The 20,215-nt window shown below is 36.2% G+C and overlaps 3 protein-coding genes and 1 non-coding gene across 4 annotated transcripts; 2 read left to right on the top strand and 2 right to left on the bottom strand.

Annotated features, from left to right (window-relative positions):
- The first annotated feature begins 5,449 nt into the window (after nucleotides 1–5,449).
- On the top strand, nucleotides 5,450–8,734 carry LOC142531089 (potassium transporter 26-like). Its single transcript, XM_075637116.1, has 6 exons — nucleotides 5,450–5,657; nucleotides 5,963–6,431; nucleotides 6,748–6,798; nucleotides 6,886–7,199; nucleotides 7,384–7,753; nucleotides 7,856–8,734. Exons 1-6 carry the CDS (start codon nucleotides 5,595–5,597, stop codon nucleotides 8,671–8,673), a joined length of 2,085 nt encoding a protein of 694 aa, XP_075493231.1. The 5' UTR covers nucleotides 5,450–5,594; the 3' UTR covers nucleotides 8,674–8,734.
- Nucleotides 8,735–8,857: 123 nt separating this feature from the next.
- Nucleotides 8,858–11,240, bottom strand: LOC142531090 (ubiquitin-conjugating enzyme E2-17 kDa-like). The gene is made up of 5 exons (XM_075637117.1): nucleotides 11,073–11,240; nucleotides 10,903–10,981; nucleotides 9,825–9,952; nucleotides 9,343–9,447; nucleotides 8,858–9,211 (listed from the first exon to the last, which is right to left on the bottom strand). The coding sequence occupies exons 2-5, from the start codon at nucleotides 10,970–10,972 to the stop codon at nucleotides 9,068–9,070; spliced, it is 447 nt and encodes a 148-aa protein (XP_075493232.1). The 5' UTR covers nucleotides 10,973–10,981; nucleotides 11,073–11,240; the 3' UTR covers nucleotides 8,858–9,067.
- Nucleotides 11,241–13,198: 1,958 nt separating this feature from the next.
- On the top strand, nucleotides 13,199–14,557 carry LOC142530496 (rust resistance kinase Lr10-like; the record flags this gene model as incomplete). The annotated part of the gene is made up of 3 exons (XM_075636329.1): nucleotides 13,199–13,263; nucleotides 13,338–13,379; nucleotides 13,549–14,557. Coding segments are annotated over 3 exons (972 nt in total), but the record flags the coding sequence as incomplete, so codon positions are not given.
- Nucleotides 14,558–16,648: 2,091 nt separating this feature from the next.
- On the bottom strand, nucleotides 16,649–16,755 carry LOC142532105 (small nucleolar RNA R71). The gene has a single exon (XR_012816497.1). It is a non-coding gene; the product is annotated as a small nucleolar RNA R71 (small nucleolar RNA).
- Nucleotides 16,756–20,215: the final 3,460 nt, after the last annotated feature.

The raw sequence follows: 20,215 nt of genomic DNA, 5'->3' as shown, positions 1-20,215 counted from the left end.
TGAGGCAGGAGACTGAGTATTCCTGAAGATTTCACCTTTCAGAGGAGTTGTCAGATTTGGCAAGAAAGGGAAGCTGTCTCCACGTTATATGGGCCATATGACATTCTCGAGAAGATAGGAGATCGTGCCTATCGACTCGCATTACCGCCTTCTCTATCTGGAATACATGATGTCTTTCATGTATCTATGTTACGAAAATATCTCCCCGATGATTCCCATATTATCCAGCCAGACGAGGCTGAGCTTGATGAGTCTCTGAGTTATATTGAGAAACCGGTTCAGATTATTGATCGTAAAGTAAAGCAACTCAGAACGAAGACCGTCCCACTTGTGAAAGTCCAGTGGACTCGTCATGGTATTGAAGAAGCTACTTGGGAGACTGAATCAGATATGAGACAGGAATTCCCAGAGTTATTCCACTGATGTGAGTTTACTATTTCAGTTTCTGTTATTTCTGATTTGATTGCCTGTGATATGATTGCTTGAGATTTCGAGGACGAAATCATGTCTCACAGGGGGAGAATTGTAAGGCCCGAGATTATATCATTTTAATCCGAGATTATTTAATTTACGAATTTTGGAATGATAAATTAGATTCCACGGTTTTTGTAATTAATTAGGATTGAAATAGAATTAAAAAAGTTGTGAGGACCAAATTGCAAATAGTGAAGGTTTCAGGGGCTAAAGTGCAATTAGCACTTGAGTGGACACTTGTCACACCATGCATGAGATATATATAAATTGGTAAATTTCATTCAGCATCCCAGCAAAGAAAACGAGACAAGGTTCAGGGGAAAGCTTTAAATTTCATTTGATATTAGCTTCGTGAATTTGTGCGATTCGGCGATCCGATTTTAAATCCGGACGTAGTGTTGTGACCCTCTCATCGACAGCTACAACTGGACGTAAGTTTTATTAGGTTCTGTTATCATTTGAAATTATGATGTTGGAAGAATTATTATTTGATCATTATTATGTGTTCTGGAAATATTAGACATCGTAAAATCGAAGTCAGATCAAATAACAGATTGATTATGGAATTGTTATAATTTTCTGATTATATTGATTGGAAATTGGACAGATTTGGATTTTTAACTGATTTCAGATGGTATTGGACATGAGTTATGATTTGTAATTAATATCTGTTGAGATTGTATTGACGGGGATATTCAGATTGTTCCGTTATGCCGTTGATTTTGAATTAAATTCAGATTGATCAGATTCAGTGTTGAATTGGGAATAGAATGTGATATTATTATTCTCGATACGTCATTTCAGATTGATAGAGACAGTCTTGAATTCAGAACTCCCAATTCGTCAGACCAAGACTACGAAAGAAAGGTATAAGTCAATGTGGTACCGGGAGAACGACTCGAGTATGATATACTTGAGTTTCCCTAAATCACATACTTATTGTTATTATATGCATTGATTTGATTTGATATGCTTGTTCTATTGATTTATAGAAAGCACGTATTAGATGAGTATTGGACGAGTGATCTTGTGACAGAAGTGCCTGATAGTGGTGGAATCGTCACTGGCACATTGCACGATGTCACATGATAGTGAATTGACGATAATGCCAAAGTCTGTGACGGATAGGTCAAGACACTGGATGTTTTATTATATCGACGTGGATAGAATTTGAGTTTTTTCTATTACTGTTGGTCGATAGGAATGCCAACATCTGGAAACCGGGATCCCTGTACTACGATTGAGTCTAGTCTGAGTCGTGGAGTCACGAGTATGATTGACAGTTTTTTATTGATTATGTTTCAGATTTTGATACATGTTGCTGTTATCTGTCCATGCTTTTATATTTATCATATGATTGCATGTTTCGTTGATTTATACTGGGATGTATTTCTCACCGGAGTTATCCGGCTGTTGTCGTGTTTGTATGTGTGCATGGCAACAGGTGGGACATGTTCAGGGTCGAGGAGATGAAGAGAGATCGTGATTAGAGTGGAGACTACGGACCTTGATTTGAGATAGGGTTTGGACACTTGATATGTAGCTGTTAAACCTTAGTTGAATGAATGTATGCTATACAGGACTTGTACTTTATTTTATACTGATATGTATAATAGATGAATTCCATTACGTTCCGCAATTCTTTTAAAAAAAATTTAGACCCTATTTATTATAATTGATTAAATAGTCCCAATGATGATTAAGAACATGATTAGCGTCCGGGTCCCCACACCTACTCTATAACAATTTATGTAGACGCAAAGTCAACTTATTTTTAAGATTCGAATTTGGTACTGAAGATACAATAGTTTTTTTATATTAAATAATTTTATTCGAAAGATCTAGAGATTATATTAAAATTGAAAATTATATAAATTATTACATCATAAGATTTCTTTCAAAAATTTAAGTTGTTCTATAGAAATTCTTGGAATTTTTTGTCGTTTAAACTTAGATAAATTTGAGATAATTTAATTAATTATAATCAGATTTTAATCATAAATCACTTCAGTCAATTAAGCCCATTGACCATCACGATTTCCTCTATCAATACTCAAAATATTAATTATGGTGCACATAATTAACAAGAAAATCAACTAATTAATATGATCCTAAATATTATATTACAAAATATTTCAAATAAACACAATACCCTATTTCCATAATTCCATTCCAAGAATATATCTTTGAATTTTTACCTATTTGATTGATCCACATGATGCTTGAAACAATAGTTTCACTACAACAATAAATGGCTATTGTGACACTTTTTTGTAGACACTTTTAATTAAATGTTGTTACAATTACTTAATAATGACACTTGTAAAAAATTAATAATGTGTAAAATAAAAAAAAATATTAGATTAGTTATCCTGACATTTTTAATTGATGTCATGAGAAACAATTATTCTCCCTCCTCCAATATTTATCTAACCCAAATATTCCGACCTTTATTTTATCTATTTTTCTACCAAAAATCTTCACCCTACTCTCCAATTTTAAAAAAAACTTAATTAAATGAAAAATCGAGAAAAGCTGGAGAGAACCATCCCACGCCCAATTATCATTCTCGATTAATGAACGAAAGCTACTGCCGTTGGCTCTCTCCCTCACCACCCCAGCTGCCGCCGACGCCGCCCAGACCACCGGACAAGAAGCGTCGCGTTACACATAATTTATGTGCATAACATAGTATAAATTTAAGATTATAATTTTTGTTACAAAAGGTCTTGAACAAATTAAAATTGAATTGCATACGTACATAATAAAATTTACAATATAAATTTATTACTTTTACCACATGTATTATATTATCCATAATAATTGAAAAGCGAATTATATTTTGCATATCTAAAGATGATAATTTTTATTATTTTCAAATTAATGAATTTTTCTTATTTTTTTTCAAGGGTGGTATAGTCATCTAAAAATAAAAAAAATATAGATAAAGATGAGATTAAATTTTAAAATATAGATAAAGATAGGATTAGAAATTTTAAAAAGAGGCTTCAAATCAATTAGAAATTAGTTAGTATAAAGGTTTTAAATTTAATTATCTAAAAAATTAGATACGAATGATTTAATATTGCGATATTTTGAAAAATAAACCTCGTGTGTGATTTTTAAAATCTGTGTTAGATTTAAGGAAAAGTTCAATATTATTGCATGACACACCCAACTTTGGCCAAACATGCATTATGAATTTTTACCATTGTCAATTGAAAAGGGAAAATTTCATCCAAGATTACAAAAATAATAACACGTTTAATTAACAAAGGCAAATTTTGTTTTTAGATTTCAATACAGATGCATCTTACATCCGCACAGTCAAAACTTGTTGATTATACATATATATAGTTTTGATATTTTGTCCGTGTCCACCAATAAAATGTCACTCATCTATTGGAGGTACAATTTGGATATATTTCATCACATCCAATAGATAAGTGTCACTGTCATTGATGGACACGTACGTGAACAACATATCAAAACTATATATATTTTTACCGTGATTAATTAATAAAGGCAAATTTCATTTCAGATTTCACCTAAATGTATTCCCAATATAGATGCATTTTACATCTACATAGTCGAAACTTGTTGATTAAGTCTTTTCGCTTGCCCTAATAAGATACATGCAATTAAAAATTCCGTTGCTTTAACACTTGCAACCTTTCATATTCTCGGGTATTCATATAAATTAAGTAATATTTGTTAAATAAATGAAAAAATTTGAAAGTTTAATTATTATAATATAATAGATCCTTGTAATAAATTTTTGTATGAAAAATGTAAGGCTATAACCGTACACGCATGAGAATACACACACAGAGAGATATATACATAATAAAATTTGAATAACGATAGAGAAAAAGATAATTTATGATAAAGTACGCGATCTTTGATAAATAAATAAATTTTTTTTAGCAGTTTATTATAATATATCCCAGTAATAAATTTTTATATGGAAAAAGTTAAGGGTGTAACTTCACACGCGTGAGAATATTTATTCAAATTTGAAAAATTAAAGATAGAGAAAAAGATAATTTGTGATAAATTACGTTAGATTTGTTAAATAAATGAATTTTTTTGAGATGTTTGTTATAATAGATCCTAATAATAAATATTTATATGAAAAAAGTTAAGGGTATAACAGTACACGCTTGAGAATATATATATATATATATATATATATATATATATATATATATATATATAAGCAGGTGGGGTTGGTGAAAGTTTCTAAGGATTATGGGTTCCCAGCATGAAATCGAAATGGAAGTTTCTGATGGAAGCACTGAGAACAAAAATGGTGATCATGCAAATAAAATTTTCTCAGTGGGTCATTTGCCAAGAATATATGCGCCTAAAACTCCACAAACAAGGGTATGAAATTTAATCCCTGTTTTTTTTTTGTGTGAAAATAATACTTCATTAACAAACAACCGAACAATCCTTGTTCACTTGATTTAGGGCGATTTATAACCCTTTTTTTTGTCTGTTTTAATTAGCATTTCAAGTATGGTCTTTTATTTTCCTCCAATTATTCATGTTGTAATACGTTGACGATGTTGTTAAACTCGATATAGTATGAACGATGTTATTTATTTTGTTCGATGAATGATATGATCCTTGTTCAATATTCTGATGTCCACAGAAAAATCATGCGATTTATATATGAGAATAAATGTGGATTGTTGGATACACGTTTAAGATAATATCGTAAGGGTGAAAAATGGTTTTGTGGAGTCGTCGTAGAAAGATTTGACAAGTCAAAGATCTAAGTGATTGATGGTTCCGAGTATTTCACATGTCCCATAAAATTCCTCCTAGTTCTCTAACATCCTCTGATTTATTCTATTGACATGCATGCCTTCCAAAACTCCTATGTTTATTCCCCTCTCCATATATTTCTTGTCTTAATTAATTAATTAATTATTTTTTGTGGGGGGCTTGCATTGACCCACCCACACCAGTACCTCTACCCCCCCTCAAAATATGCATGCAACAGTAATTTAAGTGCTTCCTTATCTAGTTCTCTCTCACAATTTCTTTCTTTGTCTAATTCTGTTACACTCTTTCTCCCTTCCTCCTCCCATATCTATAAACACATAATCACAATGAACATGGAGGAAGACGAGGAGATCCCGCGATATAAGAAATCGAATTCCACTTCCCAAAAGGTGGTTAAGTGTACTAATTTTACTTGTCGTATGTTACATCCTTTCGTGGTTCTCGAATCCGCCGTTGTATATGGTTAAATGTAATTTGCCAATGCAGTGTGTACATATCATTGTTCATTTGTTGTTTCAGATTCTCGAATCCGCCGTTGTTTTTGGTTAAATGTAATTTGCCAATGCAGTGTGTGCATATCATTGTTCATTTGTTGTTTCAGATTATTTTTTTCTAATATATATATGTTTATAGAATCAAATTAGTAATGTAATGAAACGGCTAATTATAACAAATTCCTTTTTTTTTGGTTTAGGAATATGGTGCAATGAAAACTTTTCTCTTAGCTTATCAAACACTGGGAATTGTGTACGGAGACCTAGGCACTTCTCCGCTTTATGTGCTTCCCTCTTCTCTACTTGAAAATCCTACAAGAGAAGATTTTCTTGGAATCTTTAGCATTATCTTCTGGACGTTGACCGTCATACCCTTGATCAAATATGTATTCATCGTCCTTCGTGCTGATGATAATGGAGAAGGCGGTACTTTCGCCTTGTATTCGTACCTATGTCGCCATATAAAGTTCCGAAACAACCTCACCATTCAGGATACAAGGCTTCCATCTGATACAAATTTGATGTATTACCAACAAGGGAGCGTTATAAAGAATAAGAGCAAGGCTTTTATCGAGAAAAGTAACAAAGCTCAGTTTCTTCTAACATTTTTTGTGCTTCTTGGGACCTGCATGGTCATTGGAGATGGAGCTCTTACACCAGCAACTAGTGGTATGCAATCAAGAAAATCGTAATGGAAATTTTTGATCGTACATGTTTGAATCTTATTGGTTTTTCTAAAAATGGACAGAAATAGGATCATGTTTTCTATCTTACAAAGTTTACCAATAAGAAGTGTAAGATCTAAAGCGGAATATAGTTATGTTGGTATCTGTTAAAACGTAGAACTATCGCTAAACCGCCTTCAATAAACTCGAGATTTCTTAGAAACTTGCCCTATAGAATCAACAGCTTTAACATTTATTTATTCGGTCTTTTTCCTTCTCCAATTTCCAACTTGAATGTGTTTTTTCCCCTTTTGCTGCAGTTCTTTCTGCTCTTTCAGGAATTCAGACACTTTCCCCAAAGATTACAACCAGTAAGATATATAATGAGTTTACTCACATTTTACAATACCATGATAATGGTGCAAATCCTAATATTTGTTTCATTTTTTCCTTGTCAGATTATGTTGTTCTTATGGCAGTAATTCTTCTCTTAATTTTGTTCTATTTCCAAAAATTTGGAACAAGTAAAGTTAGCTGCTCTTTCTCTCCAATAATGTTCTTGTGGTTTTCTACAAATGCTGCAATTGGACTCTACAACATTATCAAGTACCATCCCTCAATCCTAAAGGGCATTTCCCCTTATTACATTATCAAGTTCTTTCAAGAACGAGGCCGAACCGGCTGGGAGCTACTCGGTGCAGCCTTTCTGTGCACGTCTGGAGCTGAAGCAATGTTCGCTGATTTAGGCCACTTCAACAAAAGATCAATTCAGGTTAGAATGAAAACCAGCAAATAGCACTGATCAATGCACATAAGTTCTACAAATCATGGTGGAGCGACTTATATGATCGCAATGCTTTCCCACCTAATACATCCATTGTACTTTCGGGTTTGAAATTTAAGTTTGGGATTATTGTTAGATTTTTGAGTGAAGAAAGTAACGATTTTTCATGCAGTTGGCTTTCTCTATGTTTGTTTATCCCTCGTTGGTGTTGTGCTACGCTGGAGAAGCGGCTTACTTGGTCCAGAACCCAGAAAAATTGAGCACCGCATATTATAGCTCCATTCCCACCCCGGTGTACTGGCCGATGTTCGTGATCGCCACCATATCTGCCGTTGTCGCCAGCCAATCTATGATTTCTGCAACATTTTCTATCGTCAAGCAATCTCTTGCTCTCGGATGCTTTCCTCGAGTTAACATGCTCCATACATCCTCGAAGCACGAGGGTCAAGTCTATTCTCCAGAAGTCAATTTCATTATTGGGGCTCTTTGTATTGCTCTTGTTTTGGGATTCAAACAAGGTGTTGAAATAGGCAATGCGTATGGTAAAACAAATTCTCTATCTCTACTATCTTTAGTTCATATTATGATTCATCTGATTCAAGATTTACTGAGTTTTTTTTATTCGTCTGCTTTCTGTTGTGCAGGCGTTGCAATCATATGTGTGATGCTTATAACCACATGCTTGGTGACACTAGTGATGTTGGTCATTTGGGACACAAATTTTTTTCTAATCTTGGCGTTTTTTCTCCCGTTTCTTTTCGTAGAATGCGGATTCTTATCAGCAATGGTAAACAAAATCCCACTAGGGGGATGGGTTCCATTCGCAATCGCCGCTTTCTTTATGATCATCATGTTATCTTGGACCAGTGGCAGAAGCAAGAAAACAAAATATGATTCGGAAAGAAAGCTCGGATTTGAAGAACTCCACAGAATCTTATACGAAAGTGACCTTCACCATCCTTCCGGAATATGTTTGTTCTGTGCTGATCTTGTAAACGGGATCCCACCAATTATCAGACACTATATTCACAACACGAATTCTCTTCGGGAAATCACCATCATTGTAACCATTAGAACTCTACCGATCAAGACTGTGCTACCAGAAGAGCGGTTTGAGGTAGGGAAAGTGGGGTTCGATGGAGTTTACCGATGTTTGATTCAGTTCGGCTATAAAGACGAACAAAGTTTAGCAGGAAATGCTGTTGGATTGATCGTGGAGAAGCTCAAAGAGATATCAGAAAGTGCAGAAGAAGCTAAGAAACTCGATTCTGCACTCGAGAAAGGGGTCGTCTTTGTCACGGGAAGAACGATTCTCAAATCTAAAGAAAGCAATAGTTGGCTGAGCCGTTGGACCATAAATTACCTCTATAGATTCTTGCAGAAGAACAGCGTATCGGCAGTCACATCACTCAGAATTCCCCCCGAAAATTTCATGCAAGTTGGTATGTTATATGATATTTAAGGAATGAAGTCCACGACAGGGAGTCAGAAGGGTTTATTGCAAATATTTTGCTTTCGGGTTCTTGGAGTTTAATCTTGTTCCTTTCTGAATAGTTTTAGTAATAATAATGAATGATCCAATACATGTACGTGATGTATGGAGCAAGTTAAGTATAACATAATGTCAGGAATCAGGATCAACTCCATATAGCAATTCGAGAAATTTTCTTGCCAAATATGAATAGTAATGAATAATTTCTAACATGCCAACAAAATGTTTGAGACGAGAATAAAATGAGCAAGCGACATACATGGGAGTCAAAGATGAACTAAACACAAAATACCAGAATGTCTTTTTGGACTGCTATTTCGCCCAAATTAAGGCCCATCACATCGTACAAACCGAAACATAGTTGTTATCCCATAGCATATTTCTGAGTCCAGCTCCTTGCAGTGGTCTCATACTTGCTCCGGTCTATCTTGTACATGTGAGCAATCTCAGGCACCAAAGGATCATCGGGGTTTGGGTCGGTCAACAAAGAACAGATAGAAAGCAACACCTGAGATCGGTAACAAATCATTGCAACTACTATAAGAAAAGTGAGTTCATTCAGCGGTATGTTATTATGGGTAAAAGTTGATTGATCAAATATAATTGGTAGAGTAGGTTATAGATACAAGCAAAATGAACCTTGGAAATAGTAAGGGCAGGGCTCCACTGCTCCTTCAATATGTCAAGGCATATGCTTCCGTTGCTGTTTATATTTGGGTGGAAAACTTTTGTCCTGAAAGCAACCTGCGAACACATGATGAACACACAAGAAATGAAAATTTATTCAAAAAACTTCCAGCAAAAGTTCGGAAGTTCGGAATGAAATGGCTTGCTGAAAGAGATGATGGCATGTTACAGGAGCAAATATCAATGGAATCAGGGGCAGATCTAGTGGGGTGGCTCACAGGGGAATGAACTCTATTTTCAAACTTTGTGCTTCTAAAATACCGCAAAAAAAATTTTGCCTCCAAAAATACATTCAGTCACCCCACCTCACCCCTCATCTCGTCCGTCTCTCAAATTCCTGAATCCACCCCTAACTCGAATGCACAACTAAAATAACCCTCAAAAGTGGAAAAATGAGAGACCGAAAGTAGAGAGAGAATTAGTCGTGCAAAAACCTTAGGTGGCTTGAAAGGGTAATCGGGAGGAAAATGAATGGTAACTAGGAAAACTCCACCAGCATATGGACTATCTGGAGGACCCATGATTGTAGCTTGCCAGTGAAACATGTCCTCAGCCACAGGACCTGAGATATATACAAAGTGGAAGGCAAAAATTAAACAGAACAAAATGTGAACTTTTTATGTTCTTCAGTATGCAAGTCCTTCAACATTTTCACTATAGTAGTTTGCGAACTTCAAGTAAAAGTAAAAAAACACGAATATAAAATTGGGTAAACCTATTAGAATTCTATTCCACTGTTTAACTTGGGTCAAAACCAGAGATGACTTGCGTATCCATGAAAAGATAAGTGTAGAACGATACAGAAATACGTAGAGCTGATTTTCATAGATCATATTCGTACATTAATAACTGGCCATTTCAAGAATAACTCACAAAGCTCGATATAACTGGCCAATTATAGAAAGCAACTAATCACGTCAAAACCTTTAAAGGACTCGTTAATCAGCGTGCCTAAGAGACATATATATAAAATGCAAGTTCATAAATCTACTCAATGCATCAGTTTCAGATACATTTTTCCTGAAGATTCTTTCTCAATTGGACGGAAAACTTATCAATCACCCAAAGTTCCGATCCATAATAAAAAAAACACGAGCCTAATAGAATAAATTAATCTTTTACGAGTCTTTTTGACCTTTTCAAGCTTCGTTATGTTGCATAACCATAGGAACAAAACTTTCTAAATCAAGACACTTGCAGCAAACCCGAGAGGAAAATAAGATCAAAGCCTTTATCAAAATCAGTCACGTACTAAATTCAACAAGAAAATATTAAAGCAAAACACAGTGAACATGAATATCCATTTTTTACAAGCGCAACACCGAATTATCCCACCCATTCAGGGAAAAAACTTACAACTCTCATAAAAAATAAAAAAGAGGTCAGACTCATGGAGCTTCAAGTAACAAAACTCATAAAATATTGTTTTCCCAAAAACCAAGTTCATTAACAAATCAAAATCGAAACTTTTTCTTTAGGGTAATAATTTTTCCTCTAAGAAAATTAATCTACCAGCACTGCAAGACGTAGGAGGATCCTTCTGAAGATCCTTGAGCTCCTTCAAGATCCGCTTTGAAGCCATGAGCTTTTCCTGTTGGGAAAAAAAAACAGATCCGCTTTCTTTACCAAAAAATACACAAACTTTCAGGAAAAAAAACAAATGAACTTGTCCGAAATCATACCTCGGAGAAGATTAGATCTTCCTACAGACCAAGTAAAAAAGAAGAAATTGCAGAGAAAATGTCTGCTGCGTTTGGAAACGCGTTCAAAGGGTGTCACTGCTGCTCAATTTCTATTGCAGTACGTTTTCTTACATTCCGGTTTATATATACTACAAAATAAAAATAAGGGGTTAAATTTAGTTTTTATAAATAAAATAGTTTAATTACATCATTTAATATGTTTATATATACTACAAAATCTTAAAATTTTAAAATAATTTACGGTTCATGTTATTTTTCCGATTCCTCATAACCGGTTTTTTATTTTTTTTAGAGATTATTCAGATTTTAATTCCACGGTTCTAAAAACAAGAGTCGGGTAGTATTTTGACAATTTCATGTTAAACAACCCACATTTAGTTATTGTAGTGCTTAAAATAAAGTTTGGAATCGATTTTCGCTCGGAAAAATCGAGTTTGAGAAGTTCGGATTTGAATTACTCGAAAAACATTTGAAGCTAGCTAGAACTATACATTCACTATGCGATTGTATCCAAATTTAATTATAAAATTTTCGAATCGAAATTTATTATTCTACTAATAATAATGTAGTTGTTATTGTAATATTAATTTTATAGTAGTAATTATATTAGAATGAGTAATAATATAATAACAGTAGCAATATAATAATTTATAGTACAGTAGTTAATTGTGAAACGCTATCCACAATAATGCAAGCAAAATATTATAATATATTATCTAGTAATAGCATAACGACGATGACAATAATATATATGTGTAGTACATATAATCCATTAAAAAAAAAATTAAAAATTCACAAAGAATTTATAGGATGAAATCAAATATTTCGATAAAATAAGTATTTTCTGAAGTATTTGATGAAAATGAGATTATCTTTTCAGTAGATATATAAACATATACGATATAACGTTAAACTATAGTTGAATTATGTTACATATGAAGTTGAACTTGTTATTACTCCTATGGTAGCATATAATGTAACACCATACAGTTGTGCAATTGCAATGTTACATAATAATAATAATAATATTATTTACTATATTTTATTGATAAATAAGATAAATACTATGTTACTTCTACAACCAGTAGTTCTAATACAAAGTAGGACAGCAAAATTTCAAGAAAACATCTAATGCAAGAGTCGCGTTAAATGTCAACCAGCAGTCCAATACCGTGAGATGGCCAGGGACGAGGGGTTACTTGTGATATTTCGGCATGTGACGCCTTTTATTTAACGTGTTTAGACCAAAGCTTACATTGAATTTGTGGTGAGGTAATGGGGCAACATCTCGTTAACTTTTTAACTCCCTCGATATAATAAGCATTTGACAGAAATTTGAATCGAGTGAAAGGACAAACTAAATGCATAATATGCAAGAATCTTGATCAATCTTGAACAAGAAAAGAGATGTCCTCAGATTTACTGACCTCTTGAAACAGTTAATATTTATGATCCAGAAAGATGTCTTCTTCAAAGGATACTAAATCTATCAGGTTCCTCATTCCAATTCCCGAATTACTACAGCTTAGTTGACTACATACTGTTCAATTGTTCTTCTCCGACTTGTCCTTTTTTACGCAACATTCATTGTTATAGTGATTCCAAATACCAAGCCCACGCTGTTCCAATCGAATCTTCTCTAATCCAGGATCCTTATTTATTGATTTCATGCACCAAGCTTCATAAAATTTCATCCGTGGAAAGATAATATATGAACAGGACCTCACGTTGAATTGGTCTAAACCAGCATGTGGCCAGTGTGAATCTCAAGGAAAATTGTGCAGCTTCAAAAATTATACAAGGGGCCATCAGCTTAGGTGTGTTGACAAACCATATACAAAGCAAGGTATTATTTTACTCAACCATTTTTTCCAGCTGTAAACTTCAAACGAAAGCACGGATTCCTTATGCTCTCATCAGAACAAGAATACAGTACTTCCTCTTCTGCTTTCTACATGTAAATCGAAAGGAGCTATTGAACGCAGGTCACTATTTAAGAGAGTTGCTGAGTTTTTAAACTATCTTGCCATTCAATTCAAGCAGATATAAATATAGGGGTGTTACACAATCTACTTTTGCCTTGATTGTTTTATCCCAAATGAAAAACAAATTTCTTACGTGTTTACGCTTTTATCTTATGCAGATCGATCAAACACAGCGAGGCTTGCAGGTAGGAAAAAAAGTACTTTCCCGGATGTTTGTAAAAGATATATGTACTAAATTGTTTTTACTTATATTCCTTAGGTGCAACCTTGGCTTCCTGTCTTTCTGCGTTAATTCTAGCAGCTCTCTACCTTCTTTACAGCTCAATCAGAGCAGACAAAAAAAAAAAAAATCAAGAGAAGATTGAAATTTTTTTGGAAGATTATAGAGCTCTTAAACCTAGTAGATTCTCTTACACTGATGTAAGGAAGATGACCAATGAGTTTAGTGAAAAATTGGGTCAGGGAAGTTATGGTATCGTTTATAAAGGAATACTGTCCAATGACATTTATGTTGCAGTAAAGGTCCTCCAATACTTTCAGGGAAATGGCGAGGAATTCATAAATGAAGTTGCTACGATTGGAAAAATTCATCACGTCAATGTTGTCCGCCTGGTGGGCTTTTGTGCTGATGGATTTAAACGAGCTCTCATTTATGAATTTCTACCAAACGAATCACTTGAGAGGTTCATCTTTCAAGAGCGCCGGAAGAAAAATTCCGTGGGTCCGACAAGGCTTCAAGATATAGCTCTAGGGGTTGCCAAAGGGATCGAATATCTTCATGAGGGATGTGAGAAACAGATCCTCCACTTTGATATCAAGCCACATAATATCTTGTTAGATCATAATTTCCACCCAAAGATCTGTGATTTTGGCCTCGCTAAGCTGTGTTCCAAGGAACAAAGTGCCGTATCAATGACAGCTGCGAGGGGAACAATGGGATACATAGCACCTGAGATGTTGTCAAGGACAATTGGCAAAGTATTGTACAAGTCAGATGTTTATAGCTTTGGAATGATGTTGCTTGAAATGGTTGGAGGGAGGAAGAATGTAGATAATTCGGTAAATAATAGTCAAGTGTACTTTCCTCAATGGATTTATAATCATTTAAATCAAGGAGATGAAATATTAATGCATATCGAGGAAGAAGGTGATGAAACTAAGATAGCAAGGAAGCTTACAATCGTTGGAATCTGGTGTATTCAATGGTATCCAGCGGATCGTCCGTCCATGAAAGCAGTAGTGCAAATGCTGGAACGAGATGGAGACAATCTCACTATGCCACCAAATCCATTTCCAGTCACAAACGACACAAACTCTGCTACGAGAGTATCCTGAAGACGTTATCAACCAGAGTTGGAAATCATATCAGAAACAAAGTGAATAATAACATTTGTTTAAGAAGAGCTGTATGTAACTTATGAGAGACTGCATTGAAAAGTGTATGCTTCCCTAAGCTTAAGTATAAATGAATTTCCTAGATTTCATTTTTCCTTACTACCATGCAGCTAATCCACATTTGGCAGTATTTAAACTTTTAATCACTCTGTGTTTGCTGTTGCTGATGACAGCCTAATCCACAAACTTCTGTCAAGAAAGATTACTGATAAGCACTTATATTATTCTTATACTTCATATAGATTGTTAGTCTTTTGGGCGGAATTACGCGCTTTTTATTGTTTTTGGTGTGATTGCAGGTAGCTAGGTGCGGCCACGACATAGGCGTGAAAATGAACCAAAATGGCGCTTAGTAGAAGAGATGTGAGCCAAGCATGCGCAACTAGGACAGAAAGATTGGCGCATATGCGCCCTCAAAGCCGCGCCATACAGTGAGACTCGCGCATATGCGCGAGTAAGATCGCGCATATGCGCGAGTAAGATCGCGCATATGCGCGAGCAATGCCCCAAGAAGTGAAATACCGAGAGCAGCGCGCATATGCGCCGCTCATGGCGCGCATATGCGCGCGGCGCAAAGTTCAGAAATAAATAGGCGTCGGCGTGTTTTTTTTAGGGGTTCCGAAATATTTTTAGCACAGCCGTCACACCACTCGAGAGAAAGGAGAAAAAGTGAGAGCGCACGGATCACGGGACGCGAAGAACGGAGATAGAAGACGGTGAATCCGGACACGGAGAAGCACTTTCATCTCTCGCCAACACGTTCTTAATTCGGTTTCTTATTTTTACGTTTTTAATGATTACAAATAGGTTTTGTGGTGATTTAAATTCGAGCATGAACTAATTTTATTTTCTAGAGATTGATGTAGTCGTGGTTGAACCTATGTGAACGACGATTTGAATTTTCATTGAATTATTTCATCATGTTTATTTGTGATTTCTTGTTTTTAATGATGTTGAATTACTGGCCATAATTCGATTGATTACATAATTGAAATCTAACACTCGACAGATGGGATTGAAATTAGGACAGAAGAAATCACATCGTTAGATATTTATAACGTGCAAAAGACGTATAACTCTGACGAATCCATAAAAGAACCCTGTTTACTTTTATTACGTGTTACGTGATTTTGAATAGACATATTAAAATCAGTAATAGGTAGTACATTTCTTTTTAACACTCGACAGAGGGAATAGAAAATACTGTGAGTTCTTGGTTAATAAATATGATGCAATTTAATTAAATGTTAGTCAATGTTAATTTAGCATAGGGGAGACTCGACGAAATCATATCTCTAGATTTATTTCATCAGTGAATTTTCTGCTGCGTGCTAGAATTACAGGAATTGTTATTTTATTTGAATTGATTTTAAACCAACTATTTGATTCGTTTAAATAAAGTTGAGCTATGTCAATTGTGGTAATTAATATACAGTTTTAAATATTTACTCTTCGTGGGATCGATATCTGTACTCTAACCAGTACTAAAACTTGACACCGTATACTTGCGGTAGTGAAAATATTGAACAAGTTTTTTGGCGCCGTTTCCGGGGAGTAAACTATTTAATTGCATATTGATATCATTACTAATTAGTCTTTACTTTAATTTAGACTTTATTTTATTTTATTTTAGTTACTTTGTTAATCTATAATCTTTTTGTTTTGCAGTGCATGCGAAGATTTCAAAATCCCGACTTGCTAATTTTTGATCCGGAAATCGAAAGAACTGCCAGGAGATTAAGGAAAGGAAGGAGAGACGAAATTAAAGCGATGGCTGAAAACAGAGATAATCAGAATGAGCTCCCAAGAGAGGTGCCAATCCGGGAACATTTCCGCCCAGTCATAAACGCTCACTACTCTGGAATAGCTCGTGGAACTATTGCTGTTAATAATTTCGAGCTAAAGCCCGCACTCATCAACATGGTTCAACAGAACCAATTTGGAGGAGCAGCCACCGCAGATCCCCATCTTCACCTCAGAACTTTTCTGGAGATCACGGATACGGTAAAAATTAACGGTGTTTCTGACGAAATTATTCAATTGCGCCTGTTTCCGTTTTCTCTCAGGGATCATGCTAGGAGCTGGCTCCAATCTCTACCGCTGGGAAGTGTTACTACTTGGGCAGATTTTGTTACGAAGTTTCTGTCAAAGTACTTCCCTCCTGCTAAATCTGCTCAGCTGAAAATAGATATCACCAACTTCAGGCAGAGAGAATTTGAAGTATTGTATGAGGCATGGGAACGATACAAAGAATTACTCAGGAAATGCCCGAATCATGGCTATGCAGATTGGGTGCAGATTGAGTTGTTTTACAATGGTTTAGATGGGCCAACCAGAGGGAATGTGGATGCAGCCGCCGGAGGTACTATTTTTTCTAAAACACCTGATGAGGCCTATGATTTGCTTGAACAGATGACCATCAACAGTTATCAGTGGCCGAGTGAAAGATCTGGATCAAGGAAACCTGCTGGAGTGTATGCTGTAGACCCAATCACATCACTTACTGCACAGGTTTCGGCATTGACCGCACAGATTGCAGCTATGAACAAGCCAGGCCAATCTACGTCTGATGTAGCATTGGTGACTGCTGAGGAAGAGCCAGTTGTGGAGGAAGCTCAGTACATCAACTATCGCGGCTTTGGAGGTTATCGAGGTAATCCTCCCCCTAATACTTATCATCCAGGTTTGAGGAATCACGAGAATTTCTCCTATGCAAACAACAAGAACGTGTTGAATCCCCCACCGGGGTTCAATACACAAAAAAGGGAAGGAAAGCCATCTTTTGAAGATCTAGTTGGCACATTTGTGACTGAGTCTGGGAAGAGAATGGCGAGAACTGAGTCTCGTCTTGATAACATGGAGACACACATGGGCAATATGGGTGCCACGATGAAGTCCTTGGAAACACAGATTGGGGCAATGCTAATAGCACTAGCCATGCTTTAAAAGATCAGAATCGAGGACAGTTTCCCATCAATACCGAGGTGAATCCTAGGGAACAGTGCAAAGCTGTCACACTGAGGAGTGGCAAGGAAATTGGGATCCCAGAGCCTACTGAAGAAAGTGAAGAGATTACAGTTGAGGAAGATGAGGAAAAGAGTGCAAGTGTTGGGGAACAGAAAGTGGAGGAACCTAAGAAAGTGATTGAGCAGCACCTTACCTAAGGTAATCTTCCATACCACAGAGGTTCAAGAAGAAAGGACTAGATGATCAGTTTGCGAAGTTTCTGGAAATTTTCAAGAAAATACACATCAACATCCCATTTGCCGATGCATTGGAGGAAATGCCCAATTATGCTAAGTTCATCAAGGATGTGATGTCCAAAAAGAGGAAACTTCAAGAGTTTGAGACCGTAAAGCTGACCGAAGAGTGCAGTGCAATATTTCAAAGGAAATTACCACAGAAACTCAAAGATCCAGGGAGTTTTACTATTCATTGTGTTATTGGTGGTTCTAGAGTAAATAGAGCTTTATGTGATTTGGGTGCTAGTATAAATTTAATGCCTTTTTCTATTTACAGGACATTGGAACTTGGCGAGGTGAAACCTAGCACTATTACTTTGCAGCTGGCGGACAGATCACTTACCTATCCACGAGGGATAGTAGAGGATGTGCTGGTAAAGGTAGATAAATTCATATTTCCTGCTGATTTTGTCATCTTAGATATGGAAGAAGACCAGGAGACGCCACTTATCTTTGGACGGCCATTCCTAGCTACTGGAAAAGCCTTGATTGATGTGCACAAGGGCGAGCTCACATTGAGAGTAGGTGGAGATGAAGTCGTGTTCAACATCTACAACACCATCAAGGGACCAAATGAGGTAAGTACTTGTAATAGCATTGATATAATTGATTCATGTGTATCTCATGTTGGTGCAGGTAGGATGACAAAGGACTCTTTGGAGAGATGCTTGTTGGAATCAGCTTCTACACTGGATGAAGATGACTGGGATGTGCGAGAGGAGTTACTTGCTCTCAATACGCTACCTAAAGAAAAGAATAATGCCCAACTTGAAGAGTTACTTGAGGATGCAAGTAAAGAGGTACCAAAAGCATCCCATGTATTGAAGGATTTACCGAGTCACTTGTGCTATGCATTCCTAGACGAGGGTTCGTCACATCCGGTAATTATATCTTCTGTTCTTACTAGTGATGAGAAAGATAGGTTGTTGAGGGTGTTGAGAGAATTTAAATCTGCGTTGGGATGGACAATTGCTGACATAAAGGGGATTAGCCCTACTGTGTGTATGCATAAAATATTGATGCAGGAGTCCTATACCCCTTATGTTGATCATCAGAGGAGGCTTAATCCAGCCATGAAAGAAGTTGTGAGGGCTGAGGTATTAAAATTGTTAAATGCTGGTGTTATTTATGCTATATCTGACAGTTCTTGGGTTTCACCAGTACAAGTAGTGCCTAAAAAGGGAGGTATAACTATAGTTAGAAATGAGAATAATGAATTGATTTCAACTCGTCCAGTGACTGGTTGGCGAGTGTGTATAGACTACAGGAAATTGAATGATGCGACTAGGAAAGATCACTTTCCTCTTCCCTTTATTGACCAGATGCTTGATAGAGTAGGTGGTTATCATTATTATTGTTTTCTAGATGGTTATTCAGGTTACAATCAGATTGTCATTGCACCGGAGGATCAAGAGAAGACTACCTTCACTTGCCCCTACGGTACATTTGCTTTCAGGAGAATGCCATTTGGTCTCTGCAATGCACCTGCTACTTTTCAGCGGTGTATGATGGCCATATTTTCTGACATGGTCGAGGAAATAATTGAAGTTTTTATGGATGATATCTCTGTGTTTGGTTCATCTTTTGATCATTGTTTGCAGAACCTAACGCTTGTTTTGCACAGATGCCAAGCAAAGAATCTAGTGCTGAATTGGGAAAAATGTCACTTCATGGTCTCAGAAGGTATTGTGCTTGGGCATAAAATTTAAGCTAGAGGGATAGAAGTGGACAGAGCCAAAGTTGTGGCAATTGAAAAACTCCCACTGCCGAAAAATGTGAAAGGAATCAGAAGCTTCTTGGGACATGCCGGGTTCTATCGTCGTTATATTAAAGATTTCTCTAAAATTACTAGATCTTTATGTAATTTATTAGAGAAAGATTCTACATTTATTTTTGACGATGATTGTTTACAGACGTTTAACAGGATCAAGGCAGCACTGATCTCTGCACCCATCATGATAGTGCCTGATTGGAAGGAACCCTTTGAGCTCATGTGCGATGCTAGCAACTATGCTGTGGGAGCAGCATTGGGACAAAGGCGAGACAAGATGTTTAAAGCCATCTACTATGCAAGTCGTACACTCGATGCAGCCCAACAGAATTACACCACTACTGAGAAAGAGATGCTAGCAGTGGTGTTTGCATTCGACAAATTCAGAACATATCTCATTGGCACCAAGGTAACTGTTTTCACTGACCATGCAGCTCTTCGCTACTTGTTTGCCAAAAAGGATGCCAAGCCCAGGTTGATACGATGGATAATCCTACTTCAAGAATTTGACTTTGAAGTCAAAGACAAGAAAGGTTGTGAGAACCAGGTGGCTGATCACCTGTCACGACTAGAGCTGGAAGAAAGAACTGAAGGTGGAGCTATCAACGAGTCGTTCCCAGATGAACAACTTTTCAAGGTAAGTGTTACACATCCGTGGTTTGCAGATATAGCTAATTTCCTTGCTGCAGGAGAATTACCTTCAGATTTAACGTATCATCAGAAGAAGAA

This window comes from Primulina tabacum, chromosome 17, assembly GCF_025594145.1.
Source record: "Primulina tabacum isolate GXHZ01 chromosome 17, ASM2559414v2, whole genome shotgun sequence".
NCBI classification, from domain to species: Eukaryota; Viridiplantae; Streptophyta; class Magnoliopsida; order Lamiales; family Gesneriaceae; genus Primulina; species Primulina tabacum.
This window is presented reverse-complemented; position numbering and strand designations above follow the sequence as displayed.